A 26,132-nucleotide genomic window follows, 5' to 3' on the forward strand; every position below is an offset into this window, starting at 1 on the left:
TGATCTCTACCACAGAGAATGTAACAATTATATATGAATTCATCAAATGTCCATTGACAAAATATTTTTTCTTTTTTTTGCAATTCAATCCATCATAATCAAGTGTTTAAGTGAATCACGTTAAGAAGAAGAGCAGCAGTTATTAAGCAGTTAGTGATATTAAATTCTCTTGTGCTTTCTCCAGACTTTCACAAATGCAATGCCGTTTGGCCTTGTTTTTGAGCAGTCATGCATACAAATAGAAAGACATTACTGAAAAACTGCTGTCCTATTGAGGTAATTACAGTCTAAATTTGATTTTGGTGGTACTTGAGCACCCATGTCGCATGTCAGATGCAACATAGTTTCATTTGCTCTCTTTGGACATTCTGAACCAATTTTATCTAAGAATTTAAGTTATGCCAGATATAAGTAGCTGTCAAGAGAAATCAGAACAAAGATGACAATGTTTTTGCACAATATCCTACTGGAATATGAAGTTGTAGTCTATAAATTATATAATGAACAATTAAATATTTGTGGGTATGTGGATGATAGAGTTAATTAATGATCAAATAAATCAACAGTGAACATGTATTATAATTATCTTTATTTGGTTATGGGAGACCAAATTAAAAGCATGTGTCAGTTACACACACTCACCCTCAAAAGTAACAGATTGATAGTACAAGGTAGGGGCACGGATATTTACTGATATTTCAGATGTTTAATGTAATTCAAATGTCAAGTGCATTCTTGATATACTTCTTTTTAATATTTCTGTAGGTGAACCGTGTTTGACCTTAATTAAATGTTTTGAAATTCCGTGCAGATGTAATATATGAGAGCTGTTACAACGTTGTAGTTCTATTCATGTGTCGGTTAAGGGAATCCAAAAACTGTGGGTTAAACTACTGAAGATACTGTTTTCAGTGAAATACCTGTGTGGGTGAATTGCATTGCGAAACTGATTTTAAAGCTGACAAGATTTGCATCATCTCTCTCCCGGAGGGAGGGAATATATTTTATGAGAATCCCCTTGGTGAAATAAACAAAATAGTGTTTCAAAACATTGCAGGCAAGCAATGATCACTTCATTAAAATGTGGTCCCGAGGCAGATGTTCAGGTCAATATCCTGAGCTGTCTCTCAGTATCTGTTGGTTGTCCCATAATAATTTGGGGGAGGGTTTGGGTTGACTGCAGTTTTGCTGTAAATTATGTTACCTCCCCACAAAAAATAGGAATGCATGAGAACATTTTCTCATTAACGGGAATTTTAAAGCGGTAAACTATTTGTAATTGAAATCATTTGAACTATTCTTGCACTGAGAAGAAAAATGTACTGACACAGACATACATACAGTCTATTTGTTTTTCCAAATTAATGTTTAGTCCAATTACAAATGTCAGACAATTGTGCTTCAAACAGGAAGAAAAAACAAAATAACTGTGTCTAAGTTGAACAGCCACCTGAGTTTTGGAGATGCATTGCAATATAATGCACAGCGAGGTCTCCGCTGTACTTCAAATCTAAGCCAAAGACAGAAGACAAGGTCTGCAACAACCTGGTTGAGGATCAGATGTGACACACCTCGGTAAAAGGACAAACAAAGATCTTTTATGTTATAAGTTAATTTATTTCAGAATGACGTACAGAAAATATAGAGAACAATCAAAAGAAACTAGCTGTGCAAAAAAAAAAAAAAAGAGACAAAAAAAAAGGATTTTGTCAACTAAATAATGTTATTAGTAGCTCTCCCATATGAACATAACCTTATAACTAATAAAAAATATTAAACTAATAGCAATGGAATCATCTCTCTGAGAGTAACAAAATAAAGATTTGGTCATTTGGAGTGCAGTGCCACAGGAAAATGACAAAAGGCTCTGCTTAGTTGTGTTTGCACGTCAAACAAAGTAAACTATACCCATTAAACAAAGCAACACACACTCCTTGACTATCACTTCGCTCTGTCATCCACGCACACACACAGACACACATAGACACACACACACCATTCAAGACCTCCAAACGCTTTGAATCGGTCTCAATGAGCCATGTAAGTCATTTATTACAACTCAACTAAAAATCTGTCCAATCATCCAGTTAATATGATCCATGTCTTAAGTCCTGGGGTTGGGTGGAATAATTTGCTTGTTCAATGTTGCGCCATGTAAGCTGGGGATGCAGCCCCTTTTTGATTAAAAGATAATTTCTGGATTGTCTCCAATAATCTGCTGTGAGGTGCTGCCTTCAAGATGGGGGAAATTAAATGATCATGATGGTTGGTTGAGTTGAAAGCGTTTACCCTCTCCTCCAACATAAACAATCTATGCGTAAAAACCATGATGCCGAGATACTTTCTTAGGGTTTACTGCGCTGAAGAGAATGTTTGATGTGACTGAGTGGCAAATGGGACGTGGAGAGAAATTAAAATACTTGCACTGAACTGCTCATTTCTGCGCCGTGGAATTTGATGCAATTCAAATAAGAACTAATGTTTCCATCGCAAGCGTTCGGGGTAATTGATGGATGCTGGTCCTGAGAAGTCCTACTTTGTGTCCATCTATTGATAACTGCTACAAGCCATCTAAACAAAAAGGTATATAAATTGAAAAAGAAATCCAAAACCTCCCTGACATGGGATGATGACATGTCATCACCACATATGTCGACCTTGATGTCTGCCGGACAACTGAATTCTCCAGACACAACCGTGGCAAGAGCTCTCTTGCAATACTGTGTGGGGTTCAAACGTTTAAATGAATTCAAATGAAACGAGAACGCATTTCAGGCGGGGACGGAGAATGAAAGAAGGGATGCAATTTCAATCTGAGAAGACATTTAGTGGTGACCTTTTCAATCGAGAGGGAATTTGAAGTAGGGTATGATTTGATGACGCCTCCCTCCCCTCAACTGCGGTTGCTCTCCCCTGGGTCTAAACAGTGTCAATCGACCAGGAGGGTCACTGGTACCGGCTCACCGATAAGAGCAGGGACAGAGAGAGAAGATACATGCAAAAATTGTCTTCAAGTAGAACAGTCTGCCAGTGGTTCTTACTCATGATTTCAGACATGCACACTCACACTGAACACACAAATGTTTACGTTCCTTCATTTCCCGAAATTGCCGAAGTTAGCAAAGGCATCTTGTTTGGGCGGGACCAAGCCGGGGTTGACGGAGTGTGCGAGGCCCATTCCGACCCCTGGCACCGCCATGCCAGTCATTCCACCCATCATCATGGGGGAGGCCATGCCTATATTCATGCTCATGTTCATTCCCACAATGCTTTGCTTTACAGGCATTCCACTCATTCCCATGGTCCCCGTGGTCATTGAGGGTGGCATCCCCCCAGCCAATGAAGACGTAATGCCAGTTGTCATTGATGCAGGCGTTCCCATTGTTATGGTGTTGTTGGCCATCATGGGATTGGCTGGCGGTCTGATGGTTGTCACATGGGGAGGGGAGGTGAGGTTTAGTCCACCAAAGTTCTGAGCCAACAGATTGACAGGAGGCACTCCTGCAAAATCCAGACGGACAAGGCAAGATGTGACCACTCTGATTGCTTTTTATTTATCGGAGGGTATCGGAGGGCCCTCCTGATAATGGCAAGATAAGTCAATTGCAAACAATGTTGGGATGTCTCATTTCCATCGACTCATTCTTAAAAATTGGAAATGAACAGCTTACCTTGTTGCTGGATGATATTATTGAGTGTAGGTGGTGACTTAGTGGGGTTGAGGCCTGCAGATAAGAAGTCCAGGCTGATGTTCACCGAGGGGTCGGACCAGGTCGACCCAAGCGACGCTTGTCCCCCCATCCCGAGCTTCTGCTTTTGTCCCGCTGGCTGAGATATGCCTGCCAAACTCTGGGGCAAAACGCACGACGCAATTATTACAAAAAGTGAAATACAGAATGCATCTATGAATCACACTGAGCAAAGGGTGACTCAACTCCTATATAATACTATGAAAAAAACATTTTCTTCAAGTTGTGTGCAGCCTCTATTACATTAAAGTTGAATGGTATTGATGTATTTCAAGTTTCAGGATCAGTGTTTGTACCGGTGTGACTCAGAGATAACTCTCCAGGTTTTCATCGGGTTTAATGAAATCTCTGCCGCCTGTCGACTTGCACACCACCCACCTGCTGGGAGCGAGAGAGCGGCATGTTGGAACCCGATGTTCCCGGTACGGCTCCCCCCAGGGAGAAAGTCAAGCTCTGAGAGGCGCTCAGGGTCGCATGCTGATTATTAAGTTGATGGTTGACTCCACCCATGAGGTCGAAGAGCTCGGCAGAGGGTGGGACGGGGGCAGGAGAAGATGTCGGGACCGACGGTGCCTGGATGTTGCTGAACAGATCGGTGACCGGCTGGTGGGTGCCCGAACTCGATGAAGAAGGTGGATTGGCAAAAGCGCTCCAGTCGCCAAATTCGCCATTCCCATTGGATGATGCAGCAGCTGCCCGCAGGAGAAGTTTAGCGGGTTTAGTCATGACTGATATATTCACTTCAGTCACATCCTCGATAAACAAGAATGGTCTGAATAACTAATCGAAAAACCGGTGTGCTTACCAGTGGAGGTTGGGAGGCTGGCTGACGCAGCCGGAGAGGAGAAATCAGCAAAACCCCCAATAAGGTCTGAATTAGCGCCTGCAAAATGCAAATGAGTGAGAAGGGTCTTTTCAGACATGGCTTTCAAACTGTCACATCTCCCTTTCGTTTTCACGGGTTCCTCAAGGGTCGACTGTGACCTTTTTAATTTTTTATTTTCAATACACGTTTCCACTCATATAACTCATATATGGCGATGACGTCCAGCTGGTGCTCGATAAAGGACCTCGATCGTCTTCTCTTTTGTTCATGATTGCCAAACCTCTGTTATAACCTGGATATCACAAAGTTTCTGCCATCTCAGCTCTGACAAAGCTGAAGATTTTATTAATCAAAGTGACCTCTTCATGAAGGAGTTTACTCACTCTGCTGCCCCCCTTTTTACCAAAAAGGTGATATATTGAGGCAAATGTCAAACCCTTCCAACTAACAAATCACTGAACTTATAAACAGTACAGGTATATACAGTACCGTTTAGACCACAGTAACTTACTCCTGACCAGACTTTTCAGTATTCAGCTGGTTCAAAATGTAGCCAAATGTCTATGAACACACACACGCACACACACACACACACAAAAACACTACCTGTATCCTTGTTTTTAAATATCTCATTTAGACTTATAAAGTATTCCCTGGATGCTCCAAGGCTTTTACAGCGGAATTAATGAGTCGCTGTCTACTACTTCCGCTCTTTCAATTGATATCTTTCCAATTCTGCGTTTGCAGTTGGAAACTGAAAGGTAACTGTGGTCTTGGCAGTAGCTCATCTTGAATATTAGAACAGCCAAGAGGCGCTGAGTTGGTGATTTGTTTTAGAAAAAAAGTCTTTTAAAAATATATAGATTAGCCTCTTAATAGTTTTACTTTCCTTTCGTGACTTGCCTGTGCTTTACATTTTCAATTTAATGATCTTCTGTTTGTGTACTTTACTATTACCATTATCCCATTTCTGAGAAATGTTTCGATAGTCGGCGGGTACCTGTGGAAGTGCTCTGATTGGATGAGGTGTCAATCACTAGCAGGTCGGCTAAGCCGCCACTGGAAGACTGCCTGGCAGATGACTTGAAACAGGAGCAGAGACAAGCAAGTTACACTCTGCTGGTAAACTACTTCAAGTTTCCAGGTGTTTGTGTGTGCGTGTGTGACTACCTTCTCCTCCGGACTGCTGTCTCCCGTGTAGTGGGCTGCAGCTCCCAGATCCAGCGTCTTGCTGCTCGATGCCCCACTGCGTTTCCTGGTGGTGGTGGTTGTGGTTTCTGTTGCCTGCGTGATCTGGATGCTCTTTGTTGTGACGGTTTCCTCTTCATCTTTGAACTCGAGGGTATCCTGCCTACCGTTCCTTGATGCTCGGTCCTCCTCGTTGTCACTATGGTAACCATATGAAGGCCGTATTAAATGCCACATTTTGTTGTCGTTCATTATTTGACATTTATATGCACATTTGTGTCTGCATCTTTGCCACGGTGTTATGTAATGAAAAAAACACAGAACAGGGTGATGAAATATTTTAATCATGTGGTTCAGAAACCAAAAGCCATGAGAGGAGTAAATCACATAAAGACCACATCAAGATCTGTACTGTCAAAAACACTAACGCATCATCTGACCGTAAGCCATGCAAATCAAAATGTCAAAACTCAACCAGGATACGATTCGAATGTCTAAAATCCAGTAAAAATTGCAAACACCAAATAGCTGCCATGGAAATGTTGTCGGGATACTTTCAGATTTTGGAGGACTTACAATGTACTGCATATAGTAGAGGATAAATAAAAGCCTTCAATCATAGACTCAATAAAACAGTTGCTTTACCTGACTCTGTCCGGGGAGTCGTCTCGCTCCTTCTTTCTGAACTTATTCAGCGTGTCGTCGATGGTGCTTCCAATTTTGTCGCTGATCTCTCCGAGCTTCTCGCTAAAGGGAAACGCGCCTCTGCTCTTATCCCAGTCCTCGTCCCACTTACTGCGATCCAACTCATTAGCTGCTGGGATAATGACAGAGGCGACCAGGAAGACAGAGGAGGTAAAAGGAAGGAGAAATCTTCTGTTAAAACATGTTCATGATCAAAACAGCAAGACCGGCTTCTAAACTTATATAGGAGAACTTTCTGGACAAACGGGCAGTTTTTTCCTGCAGGAATCCCCATGCCTTAAGGGAAGGCTTGCCCTTTTCCCTGGGCTTTATTAACAAGATAACGACTTTAACTGCAGGGAAATTTGAAGATGAATCAGCACATAAAACATTTTAAATGCATTTGCTAAATGCAATCAATTCAAATTTTTCATTTTTATGCACAAAGCCACATGCTTGGTATGCAATATTTCCTTGCCTGACAAGATGGAAACCTTTCCGATTTGGAGAGGCAGGATCAGTTTATCATTTCGATTCAGGGTAGGTAGTGACATACTTACAGTTTTTGTAGCTTCCTCCCCCCATGCTGTCAGAAGACACACCGATGTATTTATCTTTGTTCTTCTTGGCTTTCTTCCTCTCTTCCCTCAGCCGGTCGTCATCCTGGATGAACTCCACCATCTCTTTCACTTTTTGACGCACGTTGATGCCCTGATCCTTGCCGTTCTCGTCTGTCGAGGCGCAACACACACTTGCACTCATGCCTTTGTTTGACAGCCCCGTGACTCACTCGTGTTCACTCACCAAATTGTTTTGAATGGTTAATGCCTACTTCAAACATTGCCCAGTTTGAACAGATATTAGAAATCCTTAAGAAAAAAAAGCCAGGCTGCCGTAACACGACTCTCTCCCATTAGTCCACTCACCGATGAAGTGGTAGTTTTCTAGCGATCGCAGGTCGTAAATATGTTCCCTGGCACTGGTTACAACTCTTTCGGATCCGTTCCTGATGAGGTAGGCCAGCAGCAGTAGAGCCTGTCACAAAGAGAAAGACAGATGTTGCTGTGGGAGAAAGAATCTCAAAGCATTAGAGGAAAAAAGGAACACATTACTCAGTGAGGTACTTCCTCAAATAATATTAATGGAACTATTGCTCTGCTCTACAGGGCTAGTGATTTTTCGCTCCTGAACTAATACCACTGTCTAAATGTTTTTATGTTTCTGTTAAAACTTTTGTGGTTGCCATCGAAAAAACTGGAGTCCTTAAGACATCCACAGGTTTCCTATAGCCATGTGACTGAATAATTTTACAATTTCTTTGTAGACATGAAACCTGCCGTCTTCATTTGTAAGTTAGAACTGTGAAACTCAAGAATCAAATTTCCCACAATTATATTGAAAAAGGGGCATTTTCACTGGTAAAAATCACACAGCCCACCAGGAACAAGACTGAACTTATCTTGCTCGGGCCGGAATTATCGGTTTGTTGAACATCCGATGGTCAATTAAGCACTTAGGGAGCACCACCACACCTTGTAGACTCGTCTCCAGTTCTTCTTGTTGTCTTTCAGCATTCTGGTCCACAGCATGTTCATCACTTCTGGGAACTGCTCATACATGAAGGTAGATCTATGGAAAAAAAACAAACAATAATAGACATAAATTAAAAAAAACACATGCAAGCGGCCGAAATGAGTTTCCTCCGCAGGGTGGCCTAACTTTCCCTTAGAGATAGGGTGAGAAGTTCGGCCATCCGGGAGGAGCTCGGAGTAGAGCCGCTGCTCCTCCACATAAAGAGGAGTCAGATGAGGTAGCTCGGGTGTCTGGTCAGGATGCCTCCTGGACGCCTTCCGGCGGACGTATTCCAGGCACGTCCATCTCGGAGGAGACCACGGGCAAGACCCAGGACACGCTGGAGAGACTATGTCTCCAAGCTGGTCTGGGAATGCCTTGGGGTCCCCCCCAGAGGAGCTGAACCATGTGGCGGGGGAGAGGGAGGTCTGGGCCTCTCTGCTCCGGTTGCTGCCCCCGCGACCCGACTCCGGATAAGCGGGGGAAGATGGATGGATGGATGGAAAAAAACACATACTTTTATGAGGCCAAAACAGAATTAGGTCTCTTTTGCTGATCATCTCCAGATGTGCTTTACTTTGTTTGTCCTGAATGGATGAGTGAAACACTAGCTGTCAAAAGTCAACGCAATAACCCACACCTTACTTGCACATAAAGTAAGTGTGATTGTGTCACGCACTCACTTTGCGATTTCTCCCATCAGCTGTCCGGAAGGACCCCAGGGGTCGTCATTGGTGGCCTCTCTCACCTTCGACTCGATCTCTGAGTAGTTCATAACCACATTGGTGCTGTGGATGCAGAAAGATTCCCTTCACAAAAAGCAATTTCTTCCAAAGCCTCAAGGATTTTCAACTTCTTCATCACTTTAGCGCATATTTCAGTTTATTTTGTTAATTAATCAACCATTTTAAACCATCCGCATGTATGATCTTGTAAATTTATAATGGAAAGTTTAAACATTACTTCCTCTCATTTTCCAAGGCCTGAAAGCTAGTTTAGTTTTTTAGGGTGTGTGAAGCTCACGCCTACGCATGGAAGTGTTGAAACTATTGCGGTTTCCCCTTTTAAAAACAAAATGTGATCACAACCATATAGTTACAGACCAGAAGTAATGCTTGGACCATGAGGCACATACCACACTTGCACTGTGAGCGACTGTGGCTAATAACACCATCAGAACATGTCACAATAGTGAAGCATGTGGCACATATCAATGAGAAGTATGAGGTCAGTGCCGTGTGTGTGTGTGTGTGTGCGCAGCAGAAGTCGAACTTCCCAGTGTGCAATGTCTGCCTCCGGCTGCCTTTGTTTGTTGTGGACTCGGATACAGCTGTGCTTGTTTTAGCATGGTAAACCCCTCTTGGTCACCGGTCTATCCTCCACCAGCCTATCCTCCACTAGCTTCACCAGCAGATCATTAGTCCCCCCATCTCCTCACATCAGCCTGTCTTAAATTTCTGTCTCCTCCTCTTTATTTTTGTGTTTGACTTCTGTTTTCCTCCCTCTTTTTAATCCTTGGTCCTCTTATTCAATTCAAATGGTCTTTTTGTCTTTTCTTACAGAGAGAGGAGGAAAAAGGTTAGCCTGTACTTTGCAGATACCGCCTGTGAATAGAGACAGACGGCAAGAGCACAATATTGGATCTTCCTCTCCACGGGGAAAAAAAAGCCAAAAAGCCAGTGTTCCTAGCAAGGGGAATGTCAAGGTAGATGAATAATTGTGTTTCATCAAGCCTGGCCAGGCAAAACCCCCAGCTGATGGGGGTTGGTTTCAGCTGCTTCCTGTTACTCCTTTTTTCCTTTGACAACAATAATTTCTAGCTATTTTGTCAGTGCACCAACAATATAGATGACACTTCAAACAGATGAATCCTGTGTAAACTTCAAGAGTCAAACTCAGAGTGAGTGTGACAGTCTTTTACGTGTCAAGCACTCGAACTGTGACTTTTTGATTAAAAATAGATTTGATTATAGGGTTTTGTCAGGAAATGACCAATTAACCAATTTTCTTGTGTTCCATAACTGCCAAAGTCCCTATATGTTTTATATTTGACCGCTTACATGCAAAATTGATTTTTTTGTCATCACCATTGGGGTCGATATTCAGTCCAATCTGGTTCCAATGTGGTGCAGGTAAGAGTTGCACAAATATATCTTGCATGGAGGATACTTTTCAAGGATCGTTGTCCTAATATTGTTTTGGGATTAGAATAATGTAATAAAATCTCAAATATTAAAGAGGGACAGGAGTGAATCCTTAGTATTATAAATAAATTGTACGTTTTAGGGCAGCTGTTATTCATATACCCCGGCCTGCGGAGATGGGTTGCACAGAGAGGCTGATACTCCTCTTCAAGGGATATTTTTCCTGCGATATTTACAGCGCACAGTTATTCAGTCATGTATTATTGCGCTGTATTACATTTTTATATTGAATATAACGTCTGCTGGCTGAGCATCCGACACAAAGCATCCCGCAGGGGTTTGTTGTGCTTGCTTGATGTCGACCTGCCCTTACCACGGAGGGGTCACGGGCCTTGTGTGGAGGGGCGCTGAAAACGTTAGCTAACGTGTGGAAATCTTACTATTCGTCTGCGATTCGCCAAAATAATGAGCGGATTCTACGTGGAGATGGAAATGCGTAGGTTTGAGTCGGATGAGGCATCCCCAGAGCGGGTCAGGGAGTGATTTTGCAGCGGTACTATCCGTGCAGACGTTAAGTTCCATTGATAACAACCGATCCGGGCTTAGCAGTGCTAGTGGAATTTAGCTAATCGGGGTGCATTCGTACCGCGAGGGGAAGCGCTCGCAACCCGGTGAGGGTTTGCACTGCACCTCCGCGGCACGCCCGGCGCGCTCCGAGTCCAACGGGAGCAGCCAAATTTCGACGCGCATTCGTGCAAAAAAAAAATGAGTGGTGTTCGGGGACTGGCGGCTAGCCAGCTAGTTAGCCCCCTCAGCTAACAGCTGAGGGGGCTACGGGCGTGACGTCACGGACAGTGTCCTCTCCGCCCGCCCGCCCGGCAGCGGCGGATGCCGGCGGGCTGTAGCCGCCTAGCCGCCCGGCGGAACGGCTAGGCGGCTACACCTGCTGCGCGGGTACTCACGCTTTGTCCACCAGCTCTCTGACTTTCCACATGTTCAGCATCTCCCGGTGGGCCTCGCCAGGCTCGCCGCCTTGATACTGGGTCGCCCCCCCCCTCCGGCGTCTCTCTACGTCCCGCGGACAGAGGCCGTATCCGGTTGCCGACGGACGGAACCCCCCCCCTCGCCTCGCTCCGCGACGAGCGCTAGTAACAGCGGCCGCTGCGGTTAACGGACCGGCGACAGTTGCTACGGAAACGATCTGCGCCTGCGTCACTGCCGCTTGCGCATTGGAGAACTACAACGTTTTGTGCAAATTTAGCCATTTATAATCGAGTGTAAAGTAATATTATAATATAATATAATATAGACTATTGATTCCACGACGGGGAAATTCAATTTTCACAGCAGCATTACAGCGTAGAAAGTATGCACATAGCAATAATAGAAAGAACATGCAAATAAAGGATGTAGATACAAATGAACAAAGACTGTGTGCAATATGTACAATAGGATTAAAAAAAAAAAAAAAACAAGATATAAAATAAATGTCTTGTCCAGGGACTGGTTATAGAAATAACAGGTGTACAGTAGGAGATGTGGGTAGGAAAAATTAAATTATATTAAGTTAGATGCTCTGGAGATACAACATATTTTCAAAATAGCCCTAATTATTGATTCTGATTATATACATAATACATTATATATGTATTTAAAAAACATTCATTTATCCAGGGAAGCAAACACTGAATTTTATGGGAGTTGTATGTTTTATTCTGTGATCTGTGATGGAAACTGTCAAAAAGAATATTTTAGGTATCAATTCTTCCTGTTTTGATGTTGATCCATCTTGTTTCTTCTTAACAAATGTAATTTATGACATAATTCGCAGAAGATGAAGACAGTTTCCATTGTTTACACATACAATCACCATTATAAGAAGTAATACAGATTATTTCAACCTTTCTTGATATAAATGTACTATCCACAATTTCTTGCTGACAATTATAGAATAATAATAATTATTATAAGAAAGAAATGTCCCAATTTTTCTTTTTTTTAAATTCTGGATCAAGGACTCAAAATAAAAGTTTGCTGATTCATGGATGCCACTGAACTTTCAGTTCACATTCATATTTGAATTATTTTAATGTAATCTAATTTAGTTTCATTTCATTTTATATTCGTGCCAGGATTTAAAATCTTGCTTTGACACACAATCATTCTTTACAATTAAGTAACTGCCATTTTCCTGCACCTGATGTGAACGTTATTTCAGATTACCATGTCAATGTTTGGACAATGACATGGTATATAGAGTCAATATCATTTTGCATTTCAAATTGCATTCTTGTGACACATTAAAAATAATCAAACTCTGATGACATACTGGAAATTGCAATGTGTTTTCTGGTAGACCCTAGAAATTTTGGAACTGCACTCATTGCAGACTCACCACTAGATAGTGCTGTAATTCTACTGTTGTCACATGAGCTTTGAAAGCGCTAGCAGTTACATGGTTGTTACTGCATATATTAAGTTTTTGCCTTTGCCTTACAAAAAGAACAGAAAGTCATATTTTCATCCTGAAGTCTGGTATTATGCAAAACCGTTAGCCTTTACGCTGATTCCCCCCCTGCAACAGCTCAGGCACATACATTAAATATGACATATTACCATATCTATATATACCCTACATACCATATCTTTTACATTATCTAAGCCAGTTTTTAGTTGCCTGAACCTCCAAACATGATGTAGTTGTAACCATATTCTTATTATAACTTTTTTAATCCTGTGACTGTTGGTCTCAAATGCATCCGTTGTGACTTTGCAAATGAAGTGCAGAATGTTCTTCTTTTAACTCTGGTTACAATTAATTTTTAAATAATTCCATCCAACCACCGAGGAGATGCGGTATGTGATTGGCATCTCCAATGCGTTCATATTGAAATTGAAAAAAAATAAAACAAAAACAAATGTCCTGCAGTTTTAACCAGGTGTGCCATCCTTAATCTTTTTGAGACCATCATGGACAGAAAAAGCGTTACGACACCATCTCAGCATGTGACGTAGTGATGGGTGTATTAGGTAGATCCAGTTTATCTGAGCCAAGATGACAACATATGAACATTATGTTCAGAAAAATGATTGTGTTTCAGTGTTTAAGTAAATGCAAACATATTGTGTGACTCAACAAAGACGTGCAGACAGGGAGCAATATGGAATGAAAGCAGGGACGGTGGCGGAAATGGATCGAGCATGTGAAGGGAGAGATGTGTCTGTGTGTGTGTGTGTGGTGCGTGTGTGTGTGTGTGTGCGTGCGTTGTGTATGTGTTCCCCTGGAGTCCATCCTGCAGATCGCTTGGGAAAAAGACCTCGAGGTCTGCTTGAGGTCTGACTTACAGCCAAGAAAAGCAAGTCTAAAATAGTGAAACAGGGAGAGAGAAAGAGAGAGAGTGAGTGAGAGAGAGAGAGAGAGAGAGTGGAGTTTAAACTTGAGTCAAACAAGTGGGCAGAGGGAGAGAGAGATGGGAGATGCTGAGGGCGTGAGAGGAAGGAGGAGCCAAAGAGATGGAGAAAGAGTGTGGACAAAGAGCTCAGTATCTGAGAAAAAAACATATGGAAAATAAAAACATTCACATGGTGTCTCTCCCTCTCTCTCTCTCTCTCTCTCTCTCTCTCTCTCTCTCTCTCTCTCTCTCTCTCTCTCTCTCTCTCTCTCTCTCTCTCACACACACACACACACACACACACACACACACACATACACGCACACACACATACACACACACACATGCATGCACGAACACAAAGCTGATTGGAACCATATGCTGACAGACAGAGAATAATGGGAAACTGTGAATTGTTTGATTTGTTTTTCTTTTGGTTGAGATGGGGAGTGGGTGACTGTAGATGATGATCAGCCATGGGAAATTCCTGTGTGTAGATGTATCCGCTGCATTGCATACACAGGTCCACTCTATTAAGTACATGCGAAAGTCAAACAAGCCGCTACTTTTCTGTGTGAACTCAAAACTCAAGTATTTCGGTGCATAAAATGTCTTTTTGATTCACTCAGAGTGCAGTGTAATTGAAAATTGAGTTGCTAGACGACGGGCTGGCCAACTATTACTTCTGATCAATTAATTCATTTACCACATAACACACATCGCACACACTAGTGATACACATCAATCCTGCGCGTCAGACCCGAAAGCATCTGTTTTATACTTGCTAAATTCAATTAACAGTTTGATAGAATGCAGAGAAATAACTCAACATCTGTGTGTTTGGCATCCGCATGGACAAATGTTTTTCAAGGACACAAAAGACAACGGATTTGCTTGTATCAAGGAAAAAAAAAATGGTTTCTCTTCTTTTGGGCAGTTTATGGTATCGGTGTGACGGATGAGCTTAAACTCGGCCGAACACCTGAACGGACGCGAACACACGGTGGAGGGACTGGTCGCCGTGCATTTGGACGTGAGAAAGTGAGGAAGCATGTTTTTGGCCACTTGCTGCTAATAACAGAAAGACTTAAAAAAAAATGGAGGAAGAAGCTGAGCGGGAGACTGATAGGAAAAAGATGGAGGTGAGAGGAAGGCGAGGCTGATTTGCTGCAGATGCTTCGGTCTACTGGGAAAATGACATAAGGTTAATCTTTTATGGAAATGGGTGTGTTTATATTAATGTGTGCATTGTTGAAAAAGACATGGTCCCGTATTTCATACAGTTTGACGCTCTCATATGTGAGGATATAATTAAAGGGTGTTTTATATAAAAAAAAACATATAGGCCAATAATATTTCCTCTTCCACGTAGTGACTCCTGCTTGGAAATATAAACCCAACCGCACCATCCCGACCCCCGCTTGCTATACTATGAGTCTTCTAGAGTAAAATTCTAGCATTAAGTTGGCACTATATTGCGAAATCAAAAACCTTGTTTTCTTTGAAAACCATAACCCTACCCTCACCCCGACATTGATCTCGGCTCCTAACGCCAACCCAGAGGCTTCGCAGCATTTGGCAACAGTCTGACCAAAGCAAGTCAGTGCTGCCCTATTCCCTCCCATTTTTTTTATTTTATTTTTTTGTGGATGTTTCTGAGATAGTCTCATATTTGATGACCTTACAGGTCTGCCAGCTAAAAGTGGGCAGTGTCAAAGGCGAAGGTTAAAAAAAAAAAAAAAAAAAAAACTCCGGCTGGACAGTGGCAGTTATGTGTAAACTCAGAACAGTTACACAACAACCTCTTTGGTTAATGGGGCCCATTTGTGAGTATATTTTCGGATCCGTTTTTAATGCCAATGCACTCCATCATCTCTAATACAGGCCCGATATTGTTCGTTTCGCCGCGTCTTCACTCTCCTTGAGCTCTCGCTGTAAACATCTATCTATATATGGCTACTAATTTGACCTGGTATTCGGTTCTGGGTTCGTCTTTTTTCCCACGGTGCTGGCGGCGCGCCAGAAAACCTAATGTCAGGACGCTCACTCCCTCACTTAGCGGCGGACGTTTTAGTGGGATGCGTGCCTGGTGACTCGATTAGTCGCGGACGCGGATGCGGATACCTCTGAAGCGAGGGAAGCAGCGGCTTGGGGACTGGCCAGCAGAGGGAAAGGCGGGGAGGGGGATTGCCGAGGCGGGCCGCGACCTCTCAGGGTGACCTTAGCACCAGCAGGCCTTAAGAATTATGTTTCAGGCTTTCAGAACATAACTCTTTTTTTGGAGAAAAACACTGATTTCTAGTTTATGACATGACAACAGACTCCAAACACATTTTAATCGTCAGAGTTATTAACTTTCCTGCACAATGGGGATGGCGGCGAGCTAAAAAATGAGCTAAAGCAGGAAGGGAAAATGATGGGATTTTTGGGGATGCACAGTGTCGGCTGTCTTGATACAGTCGTGTGAATGTTGTTCTTTAGTCGTGACCGCGTCTCTCCCTCCCTCCTGCTATCTGCCGCGAACTCCCATGGGAAGTTCGGGAAGTTGTGTACGTTTACGTGTCTTTTTTTTTTTTTTCAGATGGAAATTAGATTAATTTTCTTTAACCACGACTGAGAAATTTGCGTTCCGGCACACAGAGACATGATCTTGCCCAGACTGGGTTTTATTTTGGAAAAAATAGGCAACCAAATCAATGCATGAATAACTATTGCACAATATGGTGACATCTGTGTAACTATATCAAATTGTTATTATTATTGATATTAAAAATGATACAAATATAGGTCCTCTTATCAAGTCTGTGGAAACTGTGAGCACAGTTTCAATCCAACAGCAGTTACTCTTTGGCTTTTGGATTTTATTTATTTATTAATTTATTTATTTATTTTCATTAAACTACAACAGTGTCTCTGTTCCTCCTGTGAGTTGGAATCATAACTCCGACCCTCATTATGTCTCCTCTGTTTTAAAACTTCCCCCCTCAGGCTTTTGTTTTTTTTTTTTTTTTTTTTTTCTAACTCCTTGCTAATTGTCAGACTCTGGCTTGGTTCCTTTCCATCACCTTATGAAATCCAGTTCGTGCAATTAATGCTTAAAGCGGCGCGCGTGTACGTGTTGTGCAAGCAAATGCGTGCATGTGTGTGTGCGTGTGTGTACATGTGTGTGTGTGTGTGTGTGTGTGTGTGTGGTTCGCTTTACTGGCTGGTGATATCAATGTATTCGGGGCATGCTTGTGTAAACAGAGTGAAGTCACATGCAGAGATCGTTTCCACTTTCCTTTACATGAATAATATTATTGTAAACTATCTGTGACCTAACCTTTTCTGCTATAACTTTCCCGCTGAATAAAAACATGTGGCCAGTTTGGGGAAGGCTGGCCACCGCTCAACACCGAGTTACTGATTGATGACATCACGCTTCCCCGGGGTGAGTTAAGACGGTCTCTGAGCGCTTGTAAAAGTTTCTGGACTTCTCGCTGTATTTAGGGGTTATAATCAGGGAAACAACGCAATGATTTTTTTTTCTCCCCCCGTAGAATCTTAAGTCTTTGTTACCGATAATTACAGGTGTGAGGTATTTATCTTTCACAGCTAATGGCGGCTTTTTATTATTTACGGGGAATATATGGGGTGATTTGCGTTTGGATATTGGCACATGCGTTGTATACGAAAAAGGATGTGTTTTCTTCAAACTGCACTGTGTGTAGAGAGAGGGAGAGTGTGAATGTGTGTGTGTGTGTGTGTGTGTGTGTGTGTGTGTGCTAATGGAGGCGGGTGAGGGCCTGATTTCAAGGTCACGCAGGAAATGCCTGCGCAGATGGAACAGTAATGTGGACACACTTAAAAACTGTATACAGGAAACAGCCTACACTGCAGCTGCGTGTGTTTGTGTGTGTGTGTGTGTGTGTGTATTGTATTGATATGTCTGTTTAGGATTATAGCCAGACTGGAAGCCAGATTGCTTCTGTGATCTGACGCCGTAGTTAAAGTGTGGAAACATGCCATTCAATATGATGACGGCCGAGGCCGAAAGCGAAGACCGTTACACCCCCAAGGATTTTGACATGACCAACATTCACACACACGCCTTGCTTTTTCAAGTTAGTCGAAACAGAACACACCAGAAGAAGCTGAGGTTGAGCGTATTAAAATCATAAAGATCACACTTCGTTTTGCTTCTAATCTATAGAAATTGAAAAAATATTTAAAATCATGTTGAACTACTAAAGTCAGAATTTGTCCGCCATCAGCTTCGGCTTTTGAGCACAATTTGACGTGGACACATACGGTATATTTTCCAAGATTCTACAACATCAACATTTTCCCTCTCCAAGCTAAAGAAGGGGCTCCAATTAATCAACAGATTTTACCTTCACATTGAAGACCAGCATAGCTTTACACCTTTGTGTATTGTGACAAGACAAACAAGCTGGGATGGCGGGCGCGGAGCTGGTATCCTGGGAGGATATCCTGGCACCGATTCATGCGAACAGGTCAACAAACAGGGTCTTCAAGTTTAGTCAGTTGGAATATCTATAAACATCTGCTGTCTGACGTGTTTGTGTAAGATGCTCTGCAAACTGTATTTTTTTTCCCTCCAGTCTATTATAAGCCTTGATGTTTCAAGCACAGGACTGTCTCAGAAAATTGGAATATTGTGATAATGTTCTTTATCTTCTGTAATGCAATTACAAAAACAAAAATGTCATACAGTCTGGATTCATTACAAATCAACTGAAATATTGGAAGCTTTTTATTATTTTGATATTGCTGATTATGGCTTACATCTAAAGAAAACTCAAAAATCCTATCTCAAAATATTAGAATATCATGAAAAAGTAATTTTTTGTTTTTTTGATTGGTTTACAGAAGATATCACAATATTCTAATTTTCTGAGACAGTCCTGACCCTTGATCCGTTAGCCCGGACCAGTTGTTGATCTCGGAGGTTCATTTCAACAAAACGCCGAGTTTCCTCTTTCTCTACTGTTCGGTGGTATACAGGATTGTTTTACTATATTTTACATATCTGTCACTTTTCGTTCCGGGTATCCCCAGAGGCAGTCCTGTTCAAGGACTCAAATATTATATCCCACGGCAAATGCTAGGTTACTAATACGTGCTCATTACTCACACAACCCCTGTGTCATCTTCTGTTTCACCGAAATTACTCTTTAGCCCGCATTGCACACATTTAATATGCTTGTGTTTCACATGCTGTCATAGCGAATATCCTGTAAGTACATTGTGTAAAGTCAGCGCCAGTTCACTGTATAATGCACATATCACGCACACTATGTTGGTGGAAAATAAATAAGATTTTCCTATCACAGAAAATTAAATATCACAAACTTTGGCACATGCTGACCCAGTATGGGTTTCCTTTTACTTCTGTTTCCTGTCTCTCTATGTGTGGAATAGACTCGATTCAAACTTGGGTCACTGGCACAGGAAACCATACATCTAGCAGAGGGACAAAGGGGAAGTCCCGGTCCCTGGTCGGAGATACTCAGCGAGAGAGTGAATGTTTGGAGAGAAAACATGGGGAACAGATTTTCATATAGGCCAGAATATTTAAACATCTTGTTATAGTACATCGGGCTCCCCTGTGCTGTGAAAATGCAGTGGGGAGTGCAAAGTCAAAAAGTCAAAAGGAGAAAAAATGCATACATACATACACACACATATATATATACATATATACATTCATCTTCAATAGTTTTCCAGAATGTTAAAAAAGTTTCCAGTCGGTTGTTGTCGGCCCAACAGCTGTCAATGACTGATGTATTCCTGCAGGTGTCGAGCCGAGCGGAGATGATTTGTTTGCGAACTGCGTCCGATCACGGCGTTGTCTCTCCCCCCGCTTGCTCCGCTTGCAAATCTAAACCTCGAGCTCGGGGAGGATCCCGCGCCACGGCCCGAACCGCGACGAACATTTCTACATCTGCATTACGTCACTTCTGCGAATTAGCAGTTAATGGTCTTTAAACCTTACCGGAGGTAACCGATGATAACCGCGATCAAGATTTGATGCTAATAGTCTTTTTATTAAGTGTAATCATGGCGCATAAAGCTCCGGCCTTATGAGGAGCCGGCGCGGAAGCGGAGAGCGAAGATATGTGGGAGGACACGCGATCACGGCAGGCAGACCGGGGGACGCTGCTACACGGGGTCTGCAGATGCATCGCTGTGCCTAACAGGTATGCTTTCTAAGATACACTTATTGCAGAATAATAAATAAGCCGTCACCGCTACCTTTCCTTAAAAGCAGGAGGGGCAGGGCTACAAAGCGTGGCCTGCTAGCGCTCCCCTGATTTGATTCCCACTCTGGCCTGCGTATGTGGGATTTGAATGTTCTGCCTGGAACCTCCCCCCTCCGGTGCTCCGGTGGTTTCCTCCCGCAGTCCCAAAGGTTAATTGAAGGCTCTAAATTGCCTGTAGGTGCGAATGAGAGAGGGAGCGGTTCCATGTTCCTTTACGCGGCCCTGCAATCCCCCACGGGGGGAAGGAGGAAGGGGCCCCTTTTTGTCCGGCGCCAGCCCAAACAGCTTTTCTCGTTGAATAGCCCCGGCTTTTCAATTAACCGCGAGGATTCATTATTTAAGATTTTACCCCCTCATGAGTGAGAACATTAAACCGGTTGGGAAAATGAAAAAAAAAAAAAACAACAAAAAAAAATGCAAAAACTCAAATCGAAATCAAAAGGGGGTCTTTCACAATGTGTGAAACACTTGAGAGAAAAAAAAACAGTGCGTATCGTGTTTCATTCAATATTCATTTCCAAAATACATGTACAATCATCTCTCACACACACACACACACACACACACACACACACGCGCGCACAAAATGTTCTTTCACTTGGTCACCGCTTTGATTGACAGTCAGATAGGTAAACCACAGGGCATTCCAAGCCCGCTCAGGTGTGTGTGCGTGTGTGTGTCGGCTCATCACTATTCATCACACTGCGCTGTATTTGCGTCTCATCTGCATACTAGTCCAACAGGGAACAGATTAGCATGAGAGAGAGAGAAAGATGGAATCACTTTAATTTTTAACAAGATGATATGAAGGAGACACAAAGAGCCAAGTGAAGCTGGCTGCTGCTGCTGCTGACGCAGCCGGGAGAGAGCGAAGTGCGAGAGGGCCGGGACAAGTTGTGTTGTGCGTATGTGTGTGTGTGTGTATTTGTGTGTGTTTGCAGTCGGGTGTAAGGCGCTGCAAGTTAAGGGGAACATTGCCGGCATCAGTCGTACCGAAACGAGGAACGTTGAGTTGGAAATAAACACCGGCTGTGTGATTTCCAAATGAAAATAGCGCTGAAGACAATCCCGAGTTGATGCTGCGTATTGATCTCTGTGTGTCACCGTCTCCGCTCATTCACAGCGGACCGACAACAATGGGGGGAGCACCGGGGTGTGTGTGTTTGCAGGAACTCAGCTGAACCCACACATCAAATGCTCATAAATAAATAAGTGGAATCAACAATGTACAACAGTCACAATGGAGTCAATATCTCATTAGTGGACTACACACACACACACACACACACACTTTATACCCCTTGTTTAAACTGTTCATGTTTGTGGTAGTTGAATTAAGTTTTCTGTTTCAAAAATGAGATGCTGTAGGTCACATCTGTTTCAGTTCTGTAAGAAAAAACGCCTTCCAAAATAAAATAAATAATACTCGGACATAATGATGATTGAGTTGTGGAGTGCCGGTTAGGTTTATGTTTAAAAACACTTAAGGTTAAGAAAACAACTTGGAACTTGGATTCAAGTTATATTTCAGTTACACAACTTTTCTATTGTCAGGAATGTGCTGTGTGAAACTCCGGCAATCAAACAGAAAAAGACTTACCCCTTGCAAAATAGGGGATTTTTTTTCTTTTTCCCATCTATTTATTTTTCTTTTGTCTCGTTTGAAACAGTCATTGCGCGTACACGAATGGAATAATGTGTCAAAGTTTAATGTGAAATATAATTCTGATGCTAAAGGAAGATGCCCATAATGATATTAAAAGACACAAAATATAGATATAAGCTCAAACCTCTTACTTATGTTACACACACACACCTATGCACGTGAGCGCCTGCACACAAAAAAAACACAAAACCAACCAGATCCCGAAAAAATTAGGAACATCCTATATAATCACACTCACACACACACACACAGACACACACACACACACACACAAACACACACATACACACACACACACGAGGACCATCCTATCTAATTACATAACAATAATTCAATACCAATAATCATAGCAATACTCCTATTACCGCTTAAACACCAACTCATGGTAATAATAAATCTTTATTTGTATAAAACTCGTGACTTTCAAAACAATCAAAACAATAAAATAAATAAAGATGTGTCTATATACTGAATTGTGCTGTAAACTGAGCACTCAATAATAAAAACAGTGGTGACACAACAGAAAATGGATCAGAAAATGGAGCAGTCAGACCCCAAACCTTATTCCGGGTTGTTTACAACATATAAAGTATGTTTTTATCGGAGCATTTTGGCTGCTCTGATCTTTTCAGAGACGACGTTCTAGAATTTTACATGGAGCGCAATCTAGTGTGTGGAATAGTTAATCCTAGCAGCAGATCCTCATATTATGAGCAGGCACATAAGGTAACAAAAGATCTGAAATGTATTAGGGCATGAATCCACCGAGTCCCATAAAAGTACTCAATAAAATCGTGAAATTACTCCTAAAGTTTACAGGGAGCTATATGCTCTTTTTTTATGTTTTTATGTATTCAAGAGTTTGGCATTTGCAAATTGAATATGCTTTAGCTTACATAACCCCTGATAATTGAGATAGAGAGATTTTCAGTGGTCCCAGAAAAGACCCCTGAGGTATCCACCAGGGCATTTTTACAGTGGTAGCCTGCAGTATGCTTATAGCTATATTAGCTCAGAGATGCTAACAAGCTTGCTAACACAGTTTAAGATACATTGATGCTAAGCTTTACACCTAAAGGTATTCATGGAGTAAAAACTGAAAGTCAGGAGAAATTTTAGGAGTTTTACTGGAGTCGCGGCGCATCCTGTCATCTCGATCGGTGAGTATAAGGTGGTGATCTGAGCTGCTTTGGGTCAGTCTTTTCCTAGTCTTGGGCTTACGATGTTAACGTCAGCAGAGAATGTATTTATTGCTGGTACAGATGAAAGGTGATGACGGTGGATGTCCCGATCAGTATGGAGCGTCCAGAAAGAGGAGCGGATGGTTGAGCTGTAGGCAAAACAGCTCAGCGTGTACAATGTCAACTCTCCAATATATCACGACCGAATGGAGTGAAATAGCAGAGGCTCTGAAAATACATTAAGAAGCATTGCATGCTGGAAAAAAAAATTGCTGAAAGAATCTAGTTGTAGTTTGTAAATATAGACGCGGTAAGATTCACAGTCTCTGTAAAATCTCAATATGAGACTGGGCTGCAATTAAAATCTTGCCTTTAGATATGAGCAGGTGTGACATGAGTTTTTCTTGAGTCTTTTCCAAAGCCTTGTGATGTAAAGGGTAGGATCAGACATCAAATGCAACCTGGAAACTGGAGAAGGTAAATCAAGTGTTTTCAGAGCTATAGGTAGAGTGTCATGTGCCGGAGTCTCGGATGCGATGACGTAATTCTGTCATCGCATCGTGACCTCCAGCAGGCCTTGGTTGGTTTTTGCAGTAAAGTGAAATGCGGTCAAGATGAGGGTTGGAACCCATGATTCAGAGGACGTGGTTTTGTGCCAAAAAATGGTGGAAAGCTGCCTCCAAGTTGGAAGGGAGTTGCTGCAACAAGGACAGATGTATGTACAGTAAGGTGATTCACGACTTTACCAATTGGATCATTGAATTTCTCAATTCTTTTGACTTTACTGCTCCTACCCTCAGCCTCGCTCACGAGTTTGGGATCCAGGCTTGAAGACGCACGACGTAAAAGAGGATTAGCTAATGTTTTGTCTGGCGATCCCGGACTAAATAGCTCATCGCAGAAATTTTGAATAGATCAGAATGGTTTACAAAAGAAACGACAGATTCCACCCATCCGTCCGGTGCCTCAATATGGATGCGTTCAGGACGGATCCCGGAGTAGCGGTTCGACTCCGAAACCCTCCTGGACGGCCGAGCTTCTCACCCTGTCTTCAAGGTAGAGCTCGGACAAAACCAATTTCTGCTTGACGGCGGACGATTAGCGAGTACCGGATAAGTTTCAGACCACTTCTGCTTTTAACCTTTTTGTAACTTTTGATCCGACCCCGGGGATGACAGTTGAAAACCTTAGAGAGAATAGTGGGATTAAAAACCCCATCGCACAGCCACGTGCGCGCCCCGCGGTCCGTAAAAATCAAAATTCTAATCGACTCAGCCGGATGAGTTGAAACAAGTCGAGCTCGTCTACCGAGCGACATGTCACACCGCCACGGCTCCCTTGAGCCTCCCGGGGGTCCGCCATGTACACCTAATGTTTCCAGTATGAGAGCATCAGCTCCACAGAGTGTTCACATCAATGCTGTGGAAATAATTAGTACCCATCCCTCTCTTTAGCCGCTCGCTTGTCCCTTTGACGCAAACCTTCGCTCCGTCTTTCTCCATCACCGCCTTTCCCCTCAGCTCGCGACCGACCTTGATCTGATATTTTTGTGACGCACGCTTTTCTTTTTTTTTCGCTGCTCGTCATTTCACTTTCTCTTTTTAGATATCAAACTCCCCCAGCAGTTCTTTATCTTTGGCTTGCAGATCATGCTTGTTCTTAAAACTACTGTGACAATTATGAATTATATATATATATATATATATATATATATATATATATATATATATATATATATATATAAAAACTTCACCTCTTGATGTTTAAACACCCTTTGCTTCACTATGATCTTGGGATTTATGTTCGTTTTCATCGCGAGTTTTGCAACAAGTGATACTTTTTGCTGCTCCCTGATCGAAAACCCTTATCAGGGCTTCTGGCACGCACGCACACACACACACACACACACACACACACACACACGTCCACTTTCACTCAGACAACACATAGAAGACCATTTAAGTACTTCTCCACTGACTTTGTAAACTCTATTTACATTGGAGGAGCAACATCTGTTGCATTACATTTTTTGGGGGGTTTATTGTTTTTGAGAAATTCTTTGTAACAGAACATTTTTATGCTCCTGGATTAAAAAAAAGTTGGGTTTTTTTTTGGTGGTTGATGGTCTTCATCCGAAAAATATCCAGCTTTATAATCATATTGACTGAAAATGAAATTAAATTTGCAGCTTATTGCGCTGTTGCAGTTTCCCTTCACAGACCGCTATTTATTTAGACTTTTCTAAACAAGTAGACTTGAGGATTTTGTCTCACCTGCTGGCGTAAGCCACCACCTCCCTAGCAGGTTTTCCTGAAAACGGCAAAAACTAGAAAACGCCACCCCTGGCCTGGACGCTTGTTCTGATCTCGCCGACGAGAGGCTCGTCCGCGTCGCGCTCTGTCACACTCACAAGGAAAGCACAACACTTGTTGCCCGGATTAAGACGCGATTAATTTGGACGCGTTTGAGGCGAATCCTCCGTCGATTTTGAGACGTCTGGTTGGTTTTTGATCCGTCCCCCCTTCGTTACGGCTGCTAATGCCTTTATCAATCCCTCAGCGCATCAGTGCATCCTCCCTTTGAGGCTATGAAGATAATTGAGCCTCATCGTTCCCAGTCGGGCCGCCGCAATCTCTCCGAGCGTCCCTCTGGGGGCCCCTCGCCGGAGGTTGCCGCCTGACTGTAGTGCCACTCCTGAAGTGTCAGGGCTCCCTTGAGGACGTGGTTTGGATGATAGTCCCACAGGAGGCTGGCACTGGCATACTCTCATCTTCCTCTCTCTAGATTTCCCTCTCTCTCACACACACTCACACACCTTCCCTCTCCTCTTCAGACAGCGGCGGTCTCACCGGGCCTGCCCCGCAGTCCCGAAGCACCACGTTGGGCACCTGAGAAAGCAGGCGACACCTGGGCGAGGCCAGAATGTTAAGTAGCGTGTACGTGTGTGTTTACCGCCAGATCGGGTTCAGATGTTAAGTGGGAGATTAATCAGTAGTAATTTTGTGTGTGTGTGTGTGTGTGTGTGTATGATCCATTAAGGCGAAGGGTAGCTGACAGACAAGGGTGTTGTGAAAAAAAAAAAGACAGGTGTATGAATCAGCGCACACATATGTGTGTGTGTGTCCCACAACAGAGAAGTGAAACCGGTAGAAATAGCATCTGAACTGTTCAGTCCACGATACCATACCCTCCACGGCTTTTTATAACCCCCTGTTTGCTTTTATTGCCCCCCCCATCATCCCCCCACCATCATCAATCTTACTTTTTTTAGAACTTCTTCCATCTGTGCCCAGAACTGTTGCAAAGTTACTCTGCTACTTTTAGAAGCAGGAGTTACTAAACAACGGTCACCACTGGAAAAACAAGGCTTCTTTCTCCTATCTGTCTCACTCCTACAGATACACGTGTGCGCACACACACACACGCACACACACACACACACACATACACCACACACACACACA

At 42.8% G+C, this 26,132-nt stretch overlaps 1 protein-coding gene across 2 annotated transcripts; it reads right to left on the bottom strand.

Annotated features, from left to right (window-relative positions):
* Nucleotides 1–1,596: 1,596 nt before the first annotated feature.
* On the bottom strand, nt 1,597–11,287 carry LOC147216846 (clathrin interactor 1-like). 2 transcript variants are annotated; one of them, XM_086177108.1, is made up of 12 exons: nt 11,126–11,287; nt 8,703–8,807; nt 7,980–8,076; nt 7,374–7,482; nt 7,008–7,178; nt 6,409–6,580; nt 5,746–5,962; nt 5,576–5,657; nt 4,555–4,632; nt 4,128–4,441; nt 3,672–3,849; nt 1,597–3,501 (listed from the first exon to the last, which is right to left on the bottom strand). In XM_086177108.1, exons 1-12 carry the CDS (start codon nt 11,164–11,166, stop codon nt 3,095–3,097), a joined length of 1,971 nt encoding a protein of 656 aa, XP_086033234.1. In that variant the 5' UTR covers nt 11,167–11,287; the 3' UTR covers nt 1,597–3,094. The 2 variants fall into 2 exon arrangements, with proteins under 2 accessions (XP_086033234.1, XP_086033235.1); XM_086177109.1 differs by having other exon boundaries at nt 6,409–6,577; nt 11,126–11,282.
* Between the last annotated feature and the right edge of the window lie 14,845 nt (nt 11,288–26,132).

This window comes from Fistularia commersonii, chromosome 29 (assembly GCF_037954325.1).
Source record: "Fistularia commersonii isolate RoL2024-O1a breed Wild chromosome 29, RoL_Fcom_v1.0, whole genome shotgun sequence".
In the NCBI taxonomy this organism is placed as follows: Eukaryota; Metazoa; Chordata; class Actinopteri; order Syngnathiformes; family Fistulariidae; genus Fistularia; species Fistularia commersonii.